The sequence below is a fragment of the Odocoileus virginianus genome, chromosome 4, assembly GCF_023699985.2.
Source record: "Odocoileus virginianus isolate 20LAN1187 ecotype Illinois chromosome 4, Ovbor_1.2, whole genome shotgun sequence".
Lineage (NCBI taxonomy): Eukaryota > Metazoa > Chordata > Mammalia > Artiodactyla > Cervidae > Odocoileus > Odocoileus virginianus.
The window spans coordinates 66,869,191-66,892,725 of record NC_069677.1 but is presented as its reverse complement, the minus strand read 5'-3'; the positions used below and the strand labels follow the sequence as shown (position 1 = coordinate 66,892,725).

The window sequence follows — 23,535 nt, the reverse complement described above, 5'->3', positions numbered from 1 at the left end:
ATTTGTTAGAATCAACTAAAGCTTGATTAGGGCTTTTATGTATCAGGAAAAGAATTGTCAACTTATAAAAGCAACACGTTTATAGCAGGTAACCTAAAAATCACAGAAAAGTAGAAAAAATATATGTCACCTAAAATTCTAATAATTGGAGGTATTTTCTGATAACAGTTGACATATTTCACTATGAAATGAAATCCTATTTTTATTTCTATGTATATATAGAGTATTCTTACATTTTTCAATCTATTTTTATAATACCTGTGATACTATTATGTTTCTCTTAAATAGCATTACATGTATCCAGGTCACTTCTCTATGTGATAAAATATTCTTTAAAAATATGAATTACATGACAGTCCTGAGGCTTTATTATACTTCATTTAACTTGCTCCCTTTTGTTAGACATTTAGAAAGTCTTCTTTTAAATGCAACTGAAATAATGTTGTAATAGGCATTATTGCAATATATAATAAGCATTCTTGTATATACCTGTATGGATAGTTTTGATTATTTCCTGACCAGAAGCTGAATTATTGAGTTAAAGAATATATTGTGTTGGCCAAAAAGTTCATTTGGATTTTCCCATAAGATGTTATGGAAAAAAACCAAACAAACTTTTTGGTCAAGCCAATAAATGTTAGAAAGACTGTTGATATAAATCACAAAATTGCCCTTCATGAAAATTGCACTAGTTTCTGTCTTACCCACTAAGTAAAACTCACCAATGCTAGCCTATGATGAAGTTATTTATTAATAGTTGGATAACAGAACTGATTAGTCATCAAGGGTTAATTGCAGTTTTATAAAAGAAAGAAAACCACTCAGCACAACCACCCAAGAAGCCTCACAGTGACCAACACCTTTCATTAATTTTCCCTCCTGTCACTGTCCAGCAGCCTGAGATGGAGCTGCGGGGTGAGGCTCAGCTTTGCCCAGACATTTGGGGACTCGAGATCCTTCCATCATTTGTCACTGCCATTTTCAACCATGGAACAGAAAGTTGAAATAGACGGTTGAACACAGAAGGGTTTTATTAGCTAGACCAGCAAGCCATATACTCACAGTTTTCTGGTGAGAATTTGATCTCAGTGTTCCATCTGACCATGAGAGAAGCAGCGATATGACTTAAGCTATGTTTCTAAGAGCAGGGATACAAGTTTAGGTGAACACATAGCAATGGCTCTACCACATGGTATTGTGAGGGGCACTTGTGCTGCCTCCAACCCCACCTTTGTTGACCCTATCTCTCCATTCCTGGTGTGAGCAATGTCCTTTCCTGGCCTCTCTTAGAAACTCCTCTCCCTCTACACACCCGCTCCTGCTGTGGGACCCTTTCTTCCTGGCATCAGCCCTCTCGATGCCTCTGAGTTTCATTTGAATATGATGTGCCACTTGCAGTGCCAGCTACTTTCAAACAGGGCTTTCCAATACAGAGGGGCCAACCAGTCCAGAAATCACCAAGTGATGGGGGCAGAGGTGCCAGCCTAGTAGAGAGTCCTAGGATGGTCCCTCAGCCTGCTGGACAAGGAAGGGATGCTCTCACATGTCCAGAGATGCTCAGAAAACCTCTCAAAGGGACCAAGGTTGGCTAAGCTGTAAACACTCTTACATCTGTTCCAGGCTGCTGTCAGAGCAGAGCCCAGGGGAGCTCTGGGCAAGTGTGACTCGTGTCCTAGGAGTTTAGGGTACAGGAAAGGTGTACCTGGCTCTGACTCTTGCCCAGATGATCTGAAGGCAAGAGGCTAATGGGGGCTGCCTCTGAGTGGGGAGCAGTGAGGAGAGAGGAGCATCAGGGGGAAGGGCTGCCCTACTACAATTTAGCAGAACATCAGTGTTTTTATTCTTATTCTTGGGAACCAAATGGGCATCCAGAAATGGTTGAGACTGGAGCCAAGAGGGCTGAGTGCCAGGAAGAAGGACTCCAGTAGGAGAAGCAGATTGGCAAGGGGGCAGGGATAAGTAACTGAGGGCAGGTGCCAAGATCATGAAAGGTGTCATGAAAATCATGAAAGGAATCATGAAAAGCATGGCTTAGAGAAGTAACGGAGAGGTGGTGGTGGTGGTGGTTTTGTTGCTAAGTCACGTCTGATTCTTGCGACCACATGGACTGTAGCCTGCCAGGCTCCTCTGTCCATGAGATTCTCTAGGCAAGAATACTAGAGTGAGTTGCCATTTTCTTCTCCAAATGGAGAAGTAAGAGCCAACAAAGTTGGCTGGAAGTGGTGTGAATGTCCCTGCTGTCCAGATTGGGACTGTGTCATGTATCAGATCAACTCCCATGTGAAGATCGTAACAGACCCTTTCTTATTGAGGGTGTGGAGATTGAAGGGACAGTGGGGGGAGAAGGGCTGAAAACATTTTTTAACCAGGGCCCATCCCAGTTTCATGGCTACAGGTGATCCCTGCGAAACCTCTCCAAAAACCAGCCAATGCACCCATGAAGGAACCCATATGTAGACCCACATGACAGAGGACACTGGACATCCCTGGGAAAATGACAAAGTCCACTGCCTCTTTAAAGAGACTCCACTTCTCTCCTTCTTATCTGCCTTCCCTGTCCCTGACCAAGACTGGAGCTGGGAGGAGTTTGGGGGAGGAGGCAGTGGGACAAGAAGAGTCCTTTCCCCACTGGTGGCCAACGAGCCACAGACAAGGCTGAGTGGGGAAGATCTTTTAATGCATGACACTCTGGTATTTGATTTGGACAGAATCTTTCTGGACTATTTTAATATCTGACAGTGGCCAAAAGACTTTAAGATATGCCAGACATGTGGGCAAGGAAAAGGAGGGGGGCTGCCAGGGAGAGCACTGAAGGACAGCAAAGGAGGAGCTGAATTCTGAGTGTATCATGTCACTGATGTTCCTCATGTCACTGAGGAACCAGTTACCCCTGGTGGGGGTGGTGACTCCAGGGATCCAGCTAACAGGGGGCGGGGGAGGGAGGGACCACTGGAGGGAGGCCAAGAGATGCTGTAAACCTCCCATGAGGTCTGACCTTTCATTCTTCTTTTACCTCTTCACCACAACCTCTCCTGATACCAAATGAAGCTAAAGGGGAGAAATCTTTCTGTATCTTCCTGACAGTTATCCATAGAAACTATAGGAAATCAGTTAGGCAATAGTGTGGGAGACAAGAACTGGTTAGTAAAATTCCTATAAGCAGGCCTTGGGTATTTCATCAATGTAAAGACCAAGTAGTCACCTGAATTTTGTCCTTGACCAATACTGCCACACTTGGCAATTGACCATTCTCCTTCTGTCCATCTTTTGGTTGCATCTTGAAGAACGGTAATGCTTTTGTGAAAACAACATCTGACACTACTCTGTTATGTTGTCATGGTCACGAGGCAATGTAGTAGTCCTTATAATAACCAACAGCCATTGAACATCTGTTCTGGGCAGATGGTTTATACACATTTCCTCATTGTATCAATTAAGATGCTTTCAGTTACAAGGAATGGGAAATACAGAGCAAACTGATATTGAATGATTAAAAATCAAAATTATAAAGGGAATGTGGGGTTCTTATAACTAAAAGTGGCTAGAGCTAAGACAGACAGCTTCTGATAAAGTGTGATCAAGGTCCTGGCTTCTTTTCTCTACAATTTTTCAGATCTGCCACCTTATATGTATCAATTTCATCTTAGCAAACATGGCTGCAGCAGCTCCAAGCCTCCCATTATATACTGCAACTTCTTGAAAGAGATGGGGGTCTCTTGCTAGCTGCTAAAAGAGGGAGACAGTTCTTTCCTAGACTACTTATAACAGCTCCAGAATCACTGGCCTGACTCAAGTCACTTTCCTGACAGAAACCCCATGGCCAGGAGAATGGTCTGCAATACTGGATGTGGACCTGGGTTCTGAACCAAACACTGTGGCGGGGGGTGTTTCACGAACCCCTTTGGCTTAAACTAACTCAGAGCCCATGCCTCGAACTGGGATTTGGTGTTGATTCCTCCCACTTATACCTCCATAAGCAAGGTGTGTACGGGATGTGCAAAAACCAATCCCAACATCCTGTTCTCATGACACATTAGGATAATCCAGCACCCCTGTCATGATACAGCTAAGGAAATCAAGCCTTTAAGAGGTTAAATTACTTTTCCAGCGTCATCCAGAGGTATGGCTTCACTCCAAGTCTATCCGAATCCAGGGCCCATGTCCTTCTTGCTGTATCTGCTCATTCGCCCAATACTTACAGAACATATGCATCATACTTGACTTCTGTAATTCTTTGTAGTACAGTGTGATTCTCTGAGTATTGGTCAAAGAACAGCTCTTCCCCTCCCAATGGTTGTTATATTGTGACTACAGGATATCATGGCTGGGACCCAGTTGATTTTTTTTTTAAGCAGAAAAGGAAATTTTAGTAGGGAAGAAAAAGTCCCATCTGTTGTCTGTGTATGGAGAAAAAGGTATTTATTCATTGCTTTGGAAATTCAGGGAACTGTGTCTAGAGCTGGAAAATTGACCTGCCCCTTCTCTCAGCAGCCAGAGGAGAGGCAGCTCTCCTTAACTGCACACAGAAATGAAGGTGTGCTCTGTGGTTACTGCTGTCAAGCCTGATGAAATAAAATAAGAGCCCAGAACTCTGGGAGGATCCAGCTGTGTTAAAGGCACCTAGAGTGGCCGATGTAATTGTCAGAGAGTGTCCTTGGCACTCCCAGAAGTCTATGTACAAAAAAGAGAGAGCTTATGAACATATGTAATTTTATCCAGGCGCTAATGCAGTAAATGTGGGTATTTAAGGCCCAAATGGCTTCTCTGCAGAGGTTTTTTGTGGGCTTTCTGGAATCTACCTCTTCCATTTCAGAGAGCTCCACACGTGTGTTCTAGAACCATTCATTAGATCAGTTGGGAAAGAAAAGGCTAGAATGCCCATTTCTTTGTTTTCTGGGATTGTGCGAAGTGATGAACCGGGAAGACGTCTCCAGGGCTGATGGGCTTGGGGATTCCGGCGCCCCTCACACCCTCCTTCTGCTTTTCAGAGATGAACCGGCATCACTACGCGCTGTACGTGCACAACTGCCGCCTTGTCTTCCTCTTGCGCAAGGACTTTGACCAGGCAGACACCTTCCGCCCCGCGGAGTTCCACTGGAAGCTGGACCAGGTATGGGGCTCTCCTCGTGCCTACCCACCCCCCACCCCTCTGCTGGGATGGTTGGTGTGGTCCAGGGATGATGGCAATGGATAGGTATCTCACGCTTCTGGTCACTTGCTGATTTGGAGGAAAATCAACTCTGGGAGTGGAGAAGGCAATGGCAACCCACTCCAGTCCTCTTGCCTGGAAAATCCCATGGAGGAAGGAGCCTGGTAGGCTGCAGTCCATGGGGTCGCTAGGAGTTGGACACAACTGAGTGACCTCACTTTCACTTTTCACTTTCATGCATTGGAGAAGGAAATGGCAACCCACTCCAGTGTTCTTGCCTGAAGAATCCCAGGGACGGGGGAGCCTGGTGGGTTGCCGTCTATGGGGTCGCACAGAGTCGGACACGACTGAAGCGACTTAGCAGCAGTAGCAGCAGCAGCAACTCTGGGAGACACACAACATCTTGAAGTCAGGATGGAAACTGCTGCCTTAAAGACCAGTAGGAATTGGGGAGGACCACCCTTCCCAGCTGGGACCTTCACCCATCAGTGGACTTGCCAGTGTGCATCTTGTCCGCTTGCTCCCTGTGGAGCTCCTAGGAAGCTGATCCTCTTGATCTCCAGGCCCGGTTTCTGATCTTTGTTAGCACATCTTTTTGTCATAAATGCTCTGTGTCTCCTCTTTGATGCTCTCCTTTGGGTGACGGTGCAGCCTTGCCTTTAGTGACACAGGTTGAGAGCAGGGACCTGAGGACTTTGAAGTCATCAGTGACACAGTGCCCTGTGAGCAGTTCATGTTCTCTTCTGAAGCAGGAAAATCTCTGACTCCTGACTTGTGATCACAAGGGCCGCCGTGTCGTACTTGTCAATGACGAATGAAGTGTTTGGTTGGAATGGAATGCTTTGAAGTGTCTGTTTCTGAGGGCTGTGCAGTGATGAGATTGTGGAGGTGGCATTTCTCTGGGTGGCTGTGTTGCTGAAGAAGTGTCAGTGCAGCAAACCTAGAGTTGCCCTCTGCTTAGATTGGGGGCGGGGGGTTGTAAATTTTTGTTCAATTGTTTTATATTGTCAAGTGGGAGCGTGGTGGCCAGCAGAGAAGAGGGTCGTAGCATGGGTGCTGCTTAATGAAGCAGATGAAATGATGCTCATTCTACTGCATCTCTTGTTTGCTTTCTTTCTGCCCAACCCATATTCTGAGAGCTTCTGGGGCCCTCAACCTTCTTTTCTCCCTCCAGGTGGATGCCACCTGCCTCAATGTGCTTGGGACAGAATGTTTCATAATCCTTTCCCTTCTCTTTCCTTATTACCTGTGTCTACCACTCCCCACTCCCTTTACTGCTGAAGCCCCAGGCACCCAGTGGGGCTGATCTCAGAGCGTGTCACTGGAAAGCATGCCAGAAGGAACTCATTTCCACCGAGATGAGAATGACTGCTACCACTCTTCCTCTATATGCACTAACATATGCTCTTTAGGAGAGAGATTCATTAATCTCAGGGAATGCCTCAATGGTGGGACATCAGGCAGTGTGACAAGGTCAAGGATGCCAGGCTGATGGGAAAGATGTTTGAGGGAGCACTGGGGCAACTGCCTAATCCACTCTCAATAAATCCCATCCTGCTGGACTCTGGGTTTTGGGAATATGGCATTTGGATTAATATATGTTCTTCTGAATTAGGAATTCTGGGTCTTACAGAAATTACACTATCTTGACATTGCTTATCTGATTTCCCAGCAACCTCTTGGCTACCTTCTAAAATGCCATATGATTTTTATGGGATGTTTTTATAAATACATAATATGAATTGAGGTTTATTAGAATAAATTCCATATTGTGAGGGGTTTTAATAAAAACATTTCTAGCTGGCTGAGATCATTATAGATGCCCTTCAGTATTTCCTAAGATGGAATTGAAAAGCACTGTTATAGGCAAATGAAAGTCATAGGCTTTGGAATTTAAACTAGCTGCGGAAGGAATTCTGGCGAGAATACTGGAGCGAGTATTCCCTTCTCCAGGGGATCTTCCCAACCCAGGGATCAAACCCAGGTCTCCTGCATTGCAGGTGGATTCCTTATCATCTGAGCCACAGGGGAGCCTTATAGTGAATCTAAGAATTCTGAAATCTGTTCCCAAACTGATGACTTTAAGGAGGAGCTGAGAGCCACTGAATATCTTCCAAACTTTCCTGGTCTCATTTACTACCATTCATGTGTGCCTGCTCTGTGCCAGGTACTCTGTGTGCATAGCTCATTCTCCTCTCTCCCCAAGTCCTGCTGGGTGGATAATATGGGGCAGGAGGCCATGATCCAGCAACTTGGCCAAAGTCACACAATAAACATGGCTAGGACCTGCTTTTTCCGTATGCTCTAGTGCTCTTTGGTGAGCATGCTCATTAAAATGCAAAATGTTTACATTTTTTAATTTCAAATAATTTTTATCTAGAGATTGGAATTATGCAAAATGTTTATCCTGATAAAACCCTATGAAACTGTCAAATCTTCACTTTGCTCAAGCTCTGTCTTCCTTTTCTTAGTCAGCTTGGGTTGCCATAACCAAATACCATAGCCTGGCTGGCCTGAACAACAGAGATTTATTTCTCAACAGTTCTTGAGGCTGGAAAGTCCAAGATCAAGGTGCTAGCCAGTTCCATTCCCCCATGAGGACCCTCTTCCTAGCTGTAGCTAGCAGCCTTCTCACTGTGCTCTCACATGGTGGAGAGAGCTTGGGTAACTATCCTTCTCCTTATCAGGTAGGAACCCTGTTGGACTAGAGTCCCACCCTTATGACCTCATTTAACCTTCATTACTCCTAATGAAAGTTATACCCTTTCTCCCAATACAGCCATGTTTGGGGTTAGAGCTTTAACATATGAATTTACAGGGATGCAGTTCAGCTTATGGAGCTTCCCTGGTGGCTCAGTGGTAAAGAATCCACCTGCCAATGCAGGAAACGTGATTTCAATCCCTGGGTTGGGAATATCCTCTGGAGAAGGAAATGGCAACCTACTCCAGTATTCTTGCTTGGAAAATCCAATGGACAGAGGAGCCTGGTGGGCTCCAGTCCATGGGGTTGCAAAAGAGTCGGACACAACTTAGTGACTAAACAAAAACAACAAACAACAATTTAGCTAGAGCATTCTTCTACTAAAGAAATTAACATTAAAAAATGTAAAGCCTGCCTGTTGATGATCAGAAGCCCCAGCTCACTTGAACAGTTGCCCACACCCTGAGAGGAGCTACGGTAGGTGGGAATAGGGAACCTCCACCATACTCATACCAGCAATCCAGTGGTATATACAGACTAGCCCAGATTCTTCTGTCTACTATTTAGCTCTCTAGCTTCTTTCTGTAGACAGAAACATATCAGAAGTTTCTTGGATGTAAATCATTTGATGCCAGACTGTGTATATCTGATAAAGTACCTTCCTCAGGAAACCATTCTGGGTCACCTCTTATATAGCTTGCCTCTTCCCAATGCTCTCCAGACTCCATGCAGAATCCATCCCAATACTTACTCTACCTTAGTTACCCATTTATTTATCCTGCCTTTCTTCCCACTTTGTGCTGAGATCCTGGAGGGCAGGTCTGTGTCCTACTCTCTCCAAATTCTCAGTGCAGATTGTAGCCCTGAGCACACAGTTGGTGTCCAGTAAATGTTTGCATAAAAATGAATAGATGTTGAGATCAAAAGAAAGGAGAGACAAAATGAGGGAGGAAGAGAGGGAAGTAGAGAAGAAAAATCAAGATCTTTTAAAACCTCCTGGTGATTAATTGATCTTTTGATCCATTTTTATGGAACATTTTAAAATTCTAAAATTTTGCCCTTTTTTACTCTCTGGATCTCAAAGGTTCAGCTTTGATCTTGATAAATTTACTATTTCAAAGATCTCACCGATTTTACCCCCAGTGGTTCTGTAACTGTTATAAAACTTTCTGGCCTTGAGTGGAAAAGGCTCAAGCCAGTCTAATGTGCTGTGTATATTCAAATTGCTGGCCCACCTCAGGGGTTCTAAAAGCATAATAAATGTCCTACTGCCTGGTGAGACCTCATTTATTCTGAGCATAAACTTTGTGCCAAACTCTTTGTTAGGTACCAGAGATCAGCTAAAATAAAGCCTCTGCTCTCTGGAAGTATCCATGACAACGGCGCAGACAAACACATAAACAGACAGTGTACAATCCTATATGATATGTGAAGAAGTCAGGGAACCAGGTAGGGGGAGTCTGTGGAGATGAGTCTGAAGGATCCTGACATGTCCCTGGGTATAAGGGCCTGGGAAAGCTTCTGGAAGGGATGGAAGGGTTCAGAGGAGGTAGAGCCAGGTAGCCAAGCCAGGAGGGAATGAGAAGGAGGGTTGTCTTCAGGGGACTGTAAGCTTTCTGTGTGTCAGGGCACAAGGACAAGGTGGAAGGGGAAGACGTTGACAGTGTTATTGAACCTGGACTTGGGTCCATTCGTCCAACTGACACAGGTTATGGTGAAAGAAAGTACAGCATTTATTCTAAGGCTCCTAGCAACAAGAATGGACAGCTCATGCTCAAAAAACTGTGAACTCCCCATGGCTTTCAGGGAAGAGTATTTTAAAGGTGGTGTGAGGGAGCAGGCCTCAGGGTACGTGATCAGCTCATGCATAGTTCTAATTGATTGGCATTAAGGTGAAGTTTTAAGCATTACCAATCTGGTTTCAACCTGTCTGGAGTCTCTCTGCTTTTAGTCAGCAACTTTCATCTGATGGGCGTCTGTAACCTGTAAAACAACTTAGGAATATGTGTCAGACCTTTATCTGTATTTTTCAGGTACCTGGGAGTTTGGTGACACTGCTTTGTGGATTCCTTATTGTCTAAATTGTTACCAGTTTGTTAGTTCAACAACTAGTCTTTGTTTCGCATTTCCTAGTCATTAACCCCTCGAAGCCAGTCTAATGTATTGCGTGGGCTTCCCTGGTGGCTCAGTAGTAAAGAATTCACCTGCCAGTGCAGGAGATGGGTTCAGTCCCTGGGTCAGGAAGATCCCCTGGAGAATACTCCAGTATTCTTGCCTGGCAAATCTCATGAACAGAGGAGCCTGGTGGGCTACAGTCCATGGGGTAGCAAAAGAGCTGGACAGGACTTAGCAACTGAACAACGATAGCAATGTATTATGTGCATTCAAATTTCTGGCCCACCTTAGGCATTCTTTTAAGACTGAGAGGTGACCTGGGAGACTAAAACAAAATAGATTGACTTCAAAAGACATGGACATAGGAATTTGAGTACAGTTTCAACAGGTGTTAGGACCCAGTTTGGAGGAGCAGGTGAGAATTAAACATCAAGAAGCTTTTTATAGCATGTTATTGAGTCAGTAATTTATCCCCAAAGAATGGGCCACAATCAAAGCATTTTGTTATTCAAAAGAATAACATAATTTGGGGGATACAAGTGCGAGGAATGCTAGTATGACATTCATAAAATATCACATTCAAGCAAATGTAACTCAGGCCAGGTCATTCACTTCCTTTCTCTGCAGGCAGGAGACTAAGCACGTGACAGATGCTGCTCGTGGGCATGGAAACAAGGGCATGATAGGTGGGCTGGCTTCTACATAGCTCTTCAAGTGTGTGCCCAGGGAGTGTGGTAGTTGTCACAGAGGAGCTACATGCTTCCAAAAAGCCCATCCCTTCCCCCTGCACCTCAGAAGGCCTTTGCCAGGGTATATAGGCTGCCAGGTAAATTCATTACCAGGCAACCCCAAGAAGTGCCCCAACTATCGAGTGTACCTCTTGAAAATGAATCCATGATGAAGAGACTGTCATTTTAATGGGATTTTTACTTAATGATCTGCTAATGCAAATCCCTCAAGCCTGCACTTAGTCATGTGCAAACCCAGACAAGAGCAGAGGAGAAGGCCAGTTGCCAGTTCACATGGGAAAGGTTTATTAATTTACAGCCCTCCCAGTTTTTGTGTTATTTGGATATGGTTGACTCAGCATCACAAATTCTAATGATCTTCCCTTTTGACTTACTGGTGCTTGGAGGGAGAAAGCACATTCACTTATTGGAAGACACAGCTTGAGTGACAGCCTTACTGGACCAATAAGAGGACAGGCACCCCAGGCTCAGACAAGGGAAAAAAATGCATCTCTGAAAAATCACAAGGAAGTGAAATCCATTCTGTTTGCCCTCACCTTCTCTGTGCCAGAAATTGCAACAAGAACCTAGGGAGAGAAGAAAGACACAAAGGATCCTGCCTTAGGAGCCCACCGCCCTGCCTAGATTATGCTCAATTTTAGAGACCTGAGGATTATTCTCCTGCAAGAGTCCCAAACTCTAATAGTCGTGGACAGGAGAAGCAGTCAAAGTGAGTGCAGATGCCTGGCTGGGTGACTGTGGGTCCTCATTCAGACTCACCTACCACACAGATCCAGGCCACACAAGAATCCAAGCCTGATGCTGCACTTCAGTCATTCACAAATGGGGAGTCAGGTTGCCATAGAAAACCTTCCAAACTGAGTATTTTCTCATTTAAAAATGTATCATCAAACCAGATGTTCCATGGTATACTTTATAATCTGGTCACTGATAAAAACAAACAAAAGATCAGTCATCAAAAAACTCACTGTCATTTGGACACAGGAAAAACCACACCATGACTGTTGGAGAAGTTTGATCTTTGTCAATAAGACCCATTTGTCCTTTCTGAGCACCTCCTGTCCTAGTCCCATGCCCCACCCTCCATGAAGAATGCTGGATTCCCAGTGTCAAGTGGTGGTGGTGGGGGCATGTTGTGTCCCCAGTGGCCCCCTCACCACACCCAGGAAGAAGGAGCACATGTGAGTGGGGCAGAGTCCCTTAGGTCCAGGTAGTCTTCTTTCCTCCCACATAAAGGAAAGAATAAGTTACAGGCCCAAGTTCCTCTGGAAAAGAATGACAGAGCCAGGATTTGAATCAAATACTCACATTTGTCAGACCACTGTCTTTGCCCATTGAGTCCATTCTACTTGCTTAGAAATTCAAAGCTCCTGGGAGAGGAGAAATCTTTAATTCTTGGTGAGGAAAGTGTGTTTGAATGATGTGGAATGAGTTTACTCGCATCTGCTCTTTCAGCCACACTGGAAGTCAAATGAGTTAGTTCAATCATTATTATAGCCAAGTGCCAAGGAGTTAATTGGAAAATGGTCAATCCAGTCCAGACCAGTTGTCTTAATGAGCAAAATAATTGGGCATTGTCAGTGCTCTAAATTCCACAATTAAAGACTGATTCTTGGGTGCATTGGCCATGCTTCCTCTAATGCAGTGACATACCCCACTCAACACCCCCCGCCCACCCCCACCCCCCACCCCCCTGGCCCAGCACACTGGCCTTTGGTGAGACCTGCTTCCCTTTAGGAACATGTGTCCTAATCAGATGGAGAGGAAGAATGTCCAGAACCTCTTTTGTCTCTCCTTTAGGCAGAATCCCAATTGACTTCCCTTAAGATGCCAACTTGCAGGGTTGTTCAGAATGGATAAGGAGATGGGGAGAGTCACAAACACAGTGATTCTTACTTCTTTATTTTTCTGTAATACATAAGTTCCCTTTATAAGTCCTTACTTGTTTTCAGTGTCCCTCTCCCTGCCTCTTCTCATCTCTAAGAACTTCTAGAGACATTTGGGGAGAGGGGGTATCTGTGATTTTTTGGTGTTGGCAGAGAACGGTCCTCAGATGCCCTCGGTCCTCTTGGTCAGGACTGTGCAGTGACCACATCTCCTGCTCTCTGGAAAATGACTGCTGACATGGTTATCCCAATCATTCTGTTTTCTTTAGAGATGGTACCAACATCCTGGAAATCCATCCTTTCAACCCATTTCCTGAGCCATGTTCTCTTCCCCTCGAAGCTCCTTTCCTGGCAGCCTTTCATCCTGCCCATCTCTGCTGCACTGGTTACCTCCATCACACAACACCTCACCTGGGCTCAATGAACCACCTATGGTGCATGTTGTATCCCCAGTGGCCCCCTCACCACACCCAGGAAGAAGGGGCAGCTGTGAGTGGGGCAGGGTCTCTTAGACTCAAGTGGTCTTCTTTCCTCCCACATAAAGGAGAGAACACATCACAGGCCCAAGTTTCTCTGGAAAAAAATGACAGAGCCAGGATTTGAGTCAAATACTCACATTTTTCAGACCAACACCTTTGCCCATTAAGTCCATTCTACTTGCTTAGAAATCCAAAGCTCCTAGGAGAGGAGAAATCTTTTATTCTTGGTGAAGAAAGAGTGCCTACCTGTGATAGACAAAATATTGGCTCCAAAGCTGTCCACCTCCTAATCCCTGAAATCTGAATATTTTACCTTTCATGGCTAAAGGTCTTTATAGACATAATTAAAGATCCTGAGCTAGGGAGATTATCTTGGGTTAGTCAAGTGGATCCAATGTAACCACAAGGATTCTTACAAGAGGGAGGCAGAAGGGTTAGAGTCAGAGAGGATGTGACAGGAAAAAGAGGGCAGAGTGACATGAGCCAAGGAATGCACCCACTTCTATGAGCTGGTGGTTAAAAAAAAAAAAATAGATTGTCTCTTATAGTCTCCAGAAGACACCTTGATTGAAACCCAGAGAGACTAATTTCAGATTTTTTTTTTTACCTCCAAAGCTGTAATATAATAAATCTGTGTTGTTTTAACAGAAAAGCTGAGGTTATTTTTTTATAGCAGTAATAGGAAACACATACATTGTTCATGGGCCTTTGGGAGATCACCTCCCATCTTCCCACACTTTACAGAGGTGACCCTGGGCCCAGCTTTCCAGGCAGGTTCAGAGACTCTTCTGTACCCCAGTGTGGGGCCTCTGTCCAGGGTCTCTATAGAAACCCTCCCCTTGGAGGCATGGCCCTAGGAGGGAGGGATAAAGAGCCACTGCCTTTAACATCCCCCATTCACTGCCTGCTGTTCACCAAACCTGCTTCCTCACAAGCCTCTGAACTAAGATCCCCAAGGGGCAGATTGAACCTTTCCTTTTGCCCTAAGCCATATTTTTCCTCTAGCCTAAGGTGCCGGTCACCTCACCAGCCATGATCAGTGGGAAAGGTACCTCTCTGCCTTTAAGGAAGAAGCATGAGTCCTTTATGCTTGGTTCTGAAAAATGCTAACACAAACTTAGAAAATTCTCCTTTTCTTGACAGAGCCTCACTTGGAACCTTAAGAATGACAGAGTTGATACATGAATGAGATCCTCTAGATAATACCTGTTATTCCCCTGAAGAACAGAAACCTCCTTCACTGGAACGTCTCTACCGGAGTTCACACCTCACCCCGCTGTGCTCTCAGCTTGGTGCCACAGGGCTTGCTCCCGGGGGAGAGAAGCCTGCTGGCTCCAAGGGACCACAGTCCAGAAGCAGCAGCCTTACTGCCCTGGGAGCACCCCTCAGAGGGCATGGGAGCAGCCAGGCGTGAAGATGGGGAGCATTTCTTAGTGGCCTCTTTCACTCTTCTCAGGAGTCCCAGTGATAGCCAACCCTCTGCCCCACCAGCCACAGCCATGATCTTGTCTGTGCCCCCGTCTTATTCTCTGTAAGCTTCCTCTTTCTTCCTCCCTGGAATCAGCTCCCAAATGCACTCTCTGCTCTGAACTGGCCAGCTAGCACGCACAGGTAGAGTTTTGATCTACAGTGGGCCGTTAGCAAACAGCCACTGCTATTATTATTGGAAAGAAAGGGACTTCTGCAGAGTTTCAGAGGCAGAACCATGACTAAAAGGAGAAAATTACCAAGAGACCAAAATGAAGTGAGCCAAAGGAAGGAAAGGAAGGTTAGCAAGGTGGAGATGAAGGCTGTCAGGACTGTGAGTGGAAATGATCGCAAGCCTAACCTGCAGTATGATCTGATGATGAATAGGTAATTCCATCTGTTGTACTGGGGACATAGTCTCCACAAACCTGCTGAGGGTCCCCTTAGCCTTGCTCATCAGTACATCCTGAGTCATGGCTTAAAGAGGGGGTTTTTCAAGGCTTTCTTGGATTTCCATTATTGCTCAAAGGATTTTCTTTAATTTTCTTCTGAAGAGCCTGTGCTAAAGGAGAATCCAGACTCTTGGTGAATTAAGAGCTTCAGGAATGTAATTCTGTTACCAAACCAAACTTGGGTCCATTTGTCTGCATGCTGTGAAGCCGATTTACTGACACTGGGTTGTGGTGAAAGAAAGTGCAGCATTCACTGCAGGGTGCCAAGCAAGGAGTCCAGGCAGCTTGTGCCTAAGAGACCTGGATTCCCCGATGGCTTTCAAAGAAACATTTTCAAAGTCAAGGTGATGGAAAGGGGTTATGAGGTACTTGATCAGCTTTTGGACATTTTCTGATTAGTTGGTGGTGAGGTAATTGGGAGTCAGTATCACTGGGCTCCTAGTGTCAACTTGTCTGGAGTCCATGTGCTTATGGGCAACATACAATTAACTTCTTCCTCCTGGTGGAGGTTTCACTACCTGCAAAACATCTCAAAGGATATTTCTCACAATACTATCGATGGCTCTTGAGGAGGATCTAAAGGTCCTTGACTTTGTTTAATAGCTAAACTATTATTTTGTCTTGCTTGACTGTTTTCCTTCCTTTCTGCATTTTCTCATGTCTCTGATTAATTTTATTCTTTGGAACTCAGGGAACACCTAAGAGGCAAAAGTTTTTCTTCAGATAAGAGGCAAACAAAAGACTTGTGGGAGGTGGGGAGGGGGAAGTTTGTTACAGTCATAGGGTCCTGCTCAGTTATAATTCTCTTCTCTGCTGTGATCTCACCTGGCTTCTCCCACTCTTTTATTCCATCTTGAAGTAGAAGGCTATACCATTGGTACATTTAAACAAATCAAAGATGCTAATTATCCTATACCTTCTCCCTCTGCTGGCAGATGTGGCTCCTCTCTGGCCTCTTTTCCCCAGATGAGCATCTGCTCAGTAATTCCTTTTGCTCCTGTGAAATCATTATTTGTGTCTTAGCCTGTACCTCTGCCCAGAGGCAACAAATGCATTTTCTGTTCAGTAGACATCCTGTAATACATATTTAAAATCAGTCTCATTTTACTGTTAAAAAGACAAAAACAATGTCAACATAATTACAAATGCTTAGTAAATCAAATCACCGTTTCAGTAATAAGATGCTCAGACCTTGGGGTGGTCCCAGTGGAAGCAGCTTTGACTCAGTCACCACACTGACTTTGACTTGCTCCTATATTTCTAGACTGCTTTGGGGATTAGGTACCAGGGGGAGGGGAGGAAGACTCCTCCTTGCCATTAAACCCAATCATCTCTCTGTGTCACGTCCACAGTATAGAAAACAAGAAATTGGCATAATTGAAACCTAATATAAAATGGCACATTCTAATGCTAACACCCTCATTTAGGAAACACAAGGCAGAGGCACTGATGACCCCAAAATTGCTGTATAGTGAGAAAGAGAATTGGATTGAACATTATTTCTATTCTTACTTTGCTTCAGATACTTTCTTTTTTATTCTAACAAAACTCTTGCAATTTAGGCAAAACACCCAGGTTAAGGATGAAGAATAGGAGACATAATAGGGTGCTTTCCACATCTCTTATCTAATAAATATGCTCAGCCACTTCAGTCATGTCCAACTCTTTGCAACCCCATGGGCTGCAGCCCGCCAGGCTTCTCTGTCCATGGAGTTCTCCAGGCAAGAATACTGTAGTGGATCTCCATGCCCTCCTCTAATAAATAGAAGAACCTTGAATATGACCTTAACACACTTGTGCCAAGAGGGTAAAATGCACTGTTATTGACTTGGGAGGATTTACAACCTTAGTGAATACACAGCATGAGAAGAATGAATCAATATCTTGCTGATACCTAAGTGTTTAGAACAGGGCATGGATGTCCAGCGAGAAACAGATTTCCAAGATCAGCTTATCAGGAATCATGTTTTAGCACCTTTTGCAGTAAAGATCAGCTTTCTCCTGAGGTACATGGGTAAGAAGGCTGTTCATCCGATAAAACAAGAAAAGCCAGTGAAGCTGACTTCTCAGGGAAGATCACTCCTCCAGGGACGTCCTGCAATGCAATAACCCTGGAGGTCCTAGGCAGTGAGATTAATTTGCCCTACCTTCCCTGCTTCCTCCCATTCTCCTATGAGTCAACTGTTTCCATCCTTAATGTCTAAACATGCAAATATTGCTGCACTTTCTGCTCATTAGTTTAGCTAAAGGAAGTGCCCTTTAATTATGCTTTTAAATAATGAACCTCCTCCATCACCTTGGAAATTAGTTCATATTTAGAAGGAAGCAAGGCCTCATTATGAAACAGCTATTACACCCCTTGGTTACTAGGAAGAAGGTACTGTTCTTGAGACAACAGAAATAGGAATCAAAAGACAAATAAGCCTTGTGATTGCATTAACTGCTTGTAGCCCTTATGTGCAAGAATGGCAAACAGCCAATGTGTGAGGGAAAGAAGGAAAACTGGCATTTTTTGAGAGGCTGTTATGTGCCAATCCCTAAATACATTGATTTGCATACATTAAGTCTAATCTGCTCAGTTACTTTTGAAACTATTTCTTAATTCAGTTTTTCAGATGCTGAAAATGAGGCTCTGATAGATTAAGCAATTTGCCTAAGGTATTGGACCAAGTCTACTATTCTACAAAAGAACATGGGTTATTTTCCATTATGTGTTTATCCTGTTGAGAACTATTTATATAGTTTGGCATAATGGGGTATCTGCCAAGTTTTCACCATATTTCTCCATTCATTGATCTCAGCAAACACTCACAGGAATAATTTGTTTCCATAAAATTCCAAGGTAAAGACAGTTTGGACAATACTGTGTTTACACCTATCTGCATAGCTTTTAAAAATAAAACAGACTTTGTCGTGGCAAAGCAAGTTATTTCCACTATCTTACTGACCATCTTTTCAAGACTCAAGGATCACATCCTTTATAAGACTTTGTAATTCTCTTCCCATAAAGAATTAGCCTTAACTCTATGAGGGCTCCCGAATTTTATCACACCATTTTTCACACTTCATTATATGTCTTTGTTGGTTCATTTCTCCCACTGTGCTGGGATATCATGTCTTATTCACCTTTTTAACCTTTAACACAGCATCTAACACAAATATGTGTCCAAAATATGCTTCTTAAATTTAAAAAGATGAGTTCTTATCTGAATGTCATAATTTGATTTTCTACACCATGATTCCCAAACTCTGGTCCATAGACCTACAAGTACCAGTTGGGCTATATAAGTATTATCTGAGGAACATTGAAAAAAATCTTCCAAAAGCAAAACAAAACAAAACCAAGATGTCCTTTAACAGGTGAATGAATAAATAGCCTATTGTATATCCATACATGGAATGCTTTGCAGCAATAAAAAGGAACAACATATTGACTTAGACAACATAGATTAATTTCAAAAACATTTTGCTAAGTGATGAAAACTAGACAACAAAGACTAGATAGTCCATGACTTCATTTACATGAAATGTCCACAAAACACAGTTTTAAGATGGAAAATGTTATAGCTCAATGGTTGCTTGGGACTCAAAGTCAGAGGAGGAGTAAACTACAAATGAGCACAGTCATTTTTAGGTGACAGAAATGTTCTAAAACTAGATTGTGATGGTTGTTGCACAACTTTATAAATTTATTTAAAATTATTGAATTGCACAATTACAATGAGTGAATTGAATGATGTATAAGATAGCTTTTATCTATGAAGCTATTTAATAAAATTATTAAAAGTAAGAATTTTAAAAAGTGAAGAATAATGAAAAGAAGGAAGGAAGGAACTAAGAAAGTAAAACCACAGTTCCTTGAGCTTGAGGTGTCATAAGATGAAGTTCATCAATTCCAGAATTCCTGGAAATTTAGGGAGTTAACACCAGAAAGGCTTTGGTGACTCAAATGGTAAGAATCCACCTGCTGTGCAGGAGACTCAGGTTCAATCCCTGGGTCTGGAAGATTCCCTGGAGAAGAGCATGGCTACCCACTCCAGTATTCTTGCTTGGAGAATCCCAACAGAGGAGCCTGGGGGGTTCTAATCCATAGAGTCACAGAGTCAGACATGACAGAGTGACTAAGCATACATACAGCATACATAACACCAGAAAGGAGGAATATATAGGAAGAGATCTCAAACTCTGAAAGCAAACTTACTTCAGATCCTTGACTTACCCCTGGACTATGGACACACAGAGGAGATTTTGGAAACCCAGTGAAAAGAGATAGCACAAAAGATGAAAATACTGATCAGAGATTTTAGTTACTGTCTATTTCAAATGAGACAAATTTTAGAATTCCTCTGAGTTATAAGGGCTAAATAAACACTTGAGTTTTCCAATAAAATAACAGAATAAACATATATTAGAAGTAAAGTTCATATGTCAGCATTATGGGACTTGTTCAAGATTAAGTGTAAACCTAAACACTAATACCCTTATGTACTATAAAATCAAAGTCTACAGGTATAAAGTGATCTTTAAATAATTTAATAAAAGTCAACAGTCTCAGAGAAAGATAACCAGAATCCAGAGTTTCTACTATGTAAAATTCACAGTCCCAAATATGAGATAAAAGTTATTAGACATGTGAGGAAACAGGAAAAAATGTGACCTAAGGTTCAGAGTTGAAAAAGACCCTGATGCTGGGAAAGATTGAAAGAGGAAGAAGAAGGGGACGACAGAGGATGAGATGGTTGGATGGCATCACTGACTCGATGGACATGAGTCTGAGAGTGGTGATGGACAGGGAAGCCTGGTGTGCCCCACTCCATGAAGTCGCAAAGAGTCAGACCTGACTGGGTGACTGAACTGACTGACTGAATGTTCAGAGTAAAATCATTCAGAAGAAACAGTTCCTGAGATGACACAGATATTGGAATTTTCAGAAAGCAAGTTTAAAGGAGCTATTTTAAATTGTTTTAAAGTAAGTATTGTCACAATGAATGAATAGATAGGGAATATCAGCAATGGAATGGGAACTATGCATACATGTAAAATCTAAAGTGGAAAATACGATATCTAAAATGAAAGGAAGGATTTAGTGGCAGATTGGAGATAGAAGAGTCAGTAAACTGGAAGAGAGATCAAAAGCAGTGGTACAATATGAAGAGAGAAGGAGAGAGGAGATAGATTTTTTAAAATCTAGAGTCAGTGAGGGGGAAGGGCAAGAGAAGAAAAAAGGAGGAGAGAACAAAGTCTCAAAAGGACCAAAGGACAAAAATAAGTGAATAGAGCATAAAAGAATTAACTGAAAACATAATGGTTGAAAAGTTTTCCAAACTTGGTACAAAACATCATTTTTAAATTTAAATAAAATAAGCATGCTCCAAACTGAATAAATACAAAGAAGACCACACCTAAACACATTATCCTAAACAAGTTGAAAACCCAAAATAGAAAACCCAAAAGAGAAAATTTTGAAAGCACTGAGAAAGAGAAAAAAAAAAAAAATTGTTTTCTCATGTGGGAGAACAATAATATGAATTACAGCTGACATTTCACTAGGAATGATGGAAACCAGAAGACGATGGGCTGACAAATTCTTCAAGATAGAAAGGCAGTGGTATCAGATGGAAAAACAAATCTATAGGAAAGAAAGAAGAGAACTGGAAATGGTAGTATGTGAGTGAACATAAAAGACTATCTTTACTTCTCGCCTAATTTCTTTAAATGATGACTTTTACTGCAACAGTTACAAGCGTGCTCTGGGCATAAAATGTACATAGATTTAAAATGCATAAATGCAGTAGACCAAATGATGAGTGTGGGAAATGGAGTTATACTGGTGCACGCTTCTTACATTTTATGTAAAGTACTTTAATGTTAGCTCTAAGTATACTATGATAAGCTAACGATGCATGTGAAAGAAGGCCTACTTTAGAGTAGAGACCATGAAATTAAAGGGATGCTCAGAAAAAAAAAAAAAAAACAAGCTCAGGATGTTGTAGATTTCTTGAAACAGACAAAATTGGGTGATGGTGGTGACAATGGGAAAGAACAATTGATGTGCATGGGTCACAAAAGGAGTGAAAAAATTGAGCCTGGGATTTTTAAATAAGGCTTAAAAAGAGTGCTCAAGGGTTGGCATGAATGATGAAGGAGGGCCTGATTTTTACCTCCCAATCTTTAATTGGAATTAGACACAATATTTAAGAATGTATGGTTGTCTGTTTGACATGAAACAGAGATGTCATGTTTTAGAGGGCCTAGCGAGAAAATTCTGATGTTTGGGTTTCAGAAAGTAAGCAAGAGAAGCAACAGGTATAAGTTTAAGGGATTTAGAAAATGACCTGGAAGTGTAGGAATAGAAAGAAAAGTGGAATTTGCTGCTCTTATGGCTGCAAGCAGTTGTGTCAACCTTGTCCCTTTCATGTATCAGTCATGGGGTTTTTTCCCCTATGTTTTGATGCATTGACATTTGGGGGCTTTGTGAACCCATGAAGGAAGTGTCCCTCTCAGAGCTAGTTTATTTCTGGAGATAGTAAATGACTTGTCTGCCAGCACTTCTCTGTTATGAAAGGTGTGCCGAGTTCCTACCCCACCTACCTCCTTTGATTGGACTTCTGCAGACCAGGACACTATACACCTGCCCTAAAGCATTCCAGAATCAAGTGCTGGACAACTAGGGACCACACTTGTAGCCTAGAGCCCTTTGGAATTATTCAGCTTCTTTCTCCTCTCACCCCCTCTGTCTCCTGAGCAACTCTAGCACTTACCTGTGTAGCCCTTCATGGTGTGCCACGTCTCCTGTTTCTAGGGATCTGTGAGTATAAGAACTTCTCTAATAGGTGTATCTTACCATACCTGATTAAAACGAACCTTAGGTTCCGTTTACACCCATGGCTGATTCATGGCAGTGTATGGCAAAAACTACCACAGTATTGTAAAATAATTAGCCTCCAATTAAAATTAATTAATTAATTAAAAGAAAAACAAAAACTGTGTACCATAGAGGCCTTGAGGACTGTGTGTGTCATCTGATAATCAGCGTACCTGAGATGGAGTAAGTATTCTTCTTTCCCTTTTAAAACATAGGTATCACTCTGTGTTTAAATAAAGAATAAGTGAAGAGGGCTACAAAAGCGATGATTTTAGCCATAATTTAGAGGTTAAAGGGGGAAATTATAAACAGTATTTATGAATTAAGGTATTCACAAAGGTCTCAGAAATAATCCCTCATTTACATCAGGAGTCTCCCATATTTACTTGGCATTTCCTTAAATTCTCATCTCTCACCTCCAGACCTTGTGGCCATTTTGTCTTCAAAAGCCAAAATAGCCTCTATGAACAGTTCCATGGAGGCTCTGCAGTCAATTTCCTTATAATCTTCTAGGCTAAATAAAGGTACAAACATGTTATGACCCTCCCTCATCTTTATCAGAGGGGATAAATTATTCTTCCTGAAAACACTGTCCTGATTTCACTGTCCAAGAAGAAAACAGGACAGTGCTGGAGCCACCCCGGTGCTTGACCCTGTGGATTCATTGTCTTCTTCTCTTTAGTGTGTAGGTGGTAACTTCCCATGTGCTCATGGGGAAGAGAACTCTTTCCTATCCCAATACAAAATCTGCCTTCATGACATTACATGAAATGTTAGACCCAAGCACCCCTTATCATTCTATTTAGGTTTCCCAGGAAACAGAGCTTTGTATCAGCTTTGTAATGTGGTCTGCTTCTAGTAAAAGGGTCACATACCCTTCCATTAAACAACCTTCTCTAAAGGTTTCATTACCATCACAAATATAAGAGGACAATGAGGCTTTGGCTATGTGGGCACAAAGCAAAGAGAAACTCTTATAACTATTATTTGAACTCAAGTAAAAAGTGAGCCCATAATTGGTGTGTACATGAGAATTGAGACATGAATGACTTAAAGATATTATTCACTTATTTTTGTATCTGCAAACATATGAATAAAATGAGCCTCACAAGCCAAGAGTGAAAAATATACCTTCAGGTTTATTCCAGAATACTAAAAATATCCCTCTGCCATACCCAGCCAAAATATGTCACATTGGGAACTAAAAATAAAATAAGGAAGGAAAGATTCTTTCATGGGCTGAGTGCAAAGCTTGACTGTCTATACTTGGCCCCATGAAGTTAGGATTATTCAATCACTCATTTATAACGAATTTCAATTGAGATTAAATTTCCAAATGAACATACAAAATATTTCAGGGGTAAATGCTCATGAAGGAGCAGTGGAAAGCAGGCAGGCTTTGGAATCTGTCAGACTTGAGTTTGTGGTTGGGCTCTGCTCTTATTAGCTGTGTGATCTGGATGAGGCACTTCACCACTCTGAGCCTTGGTTTCCTCATCTGTGAAATGAGGTTAGTTGTAAACACCTCAAGGTTGTTTGTGAAGACTAAATGATATAATGACTATAAAGGAAGGTCAATGAAGGAGTGGCAGCAGAACATTCAGATCCACGTAAGTGTGGTATAGAGATGCAAGCATCTTAAGCTATGTCTGATTCTTTTTTGATCCCAAGG

The 23,535-nt window shown here is 42.6% G+C and overlaps 1 protein-coding gene across 2 annotated transcripts in view; it reads left to right on the top strand.

Annotated features, from left to right (window-relative positions):
* The window catches only part of CLSTN2 (calsyntenin 2), a 744,137-nt gene that overhangs the window by 622,944 nt on the left and 97,658 nt on the right, over positions 1-23,535 (top strand). For both annotated transcript variants that reach the window (XM_070466678.1, XM_070466677.1), the window contains exon 8: positions 4,989-5,110. In XM_070466678.1, the coding sequence (XP_070322779.1) occupies positions 4,989-5,110 (122 nt within the window). The remainder of the gene's footprint in view (positions 1-4,988; positions 5,111-23,535) is intronic.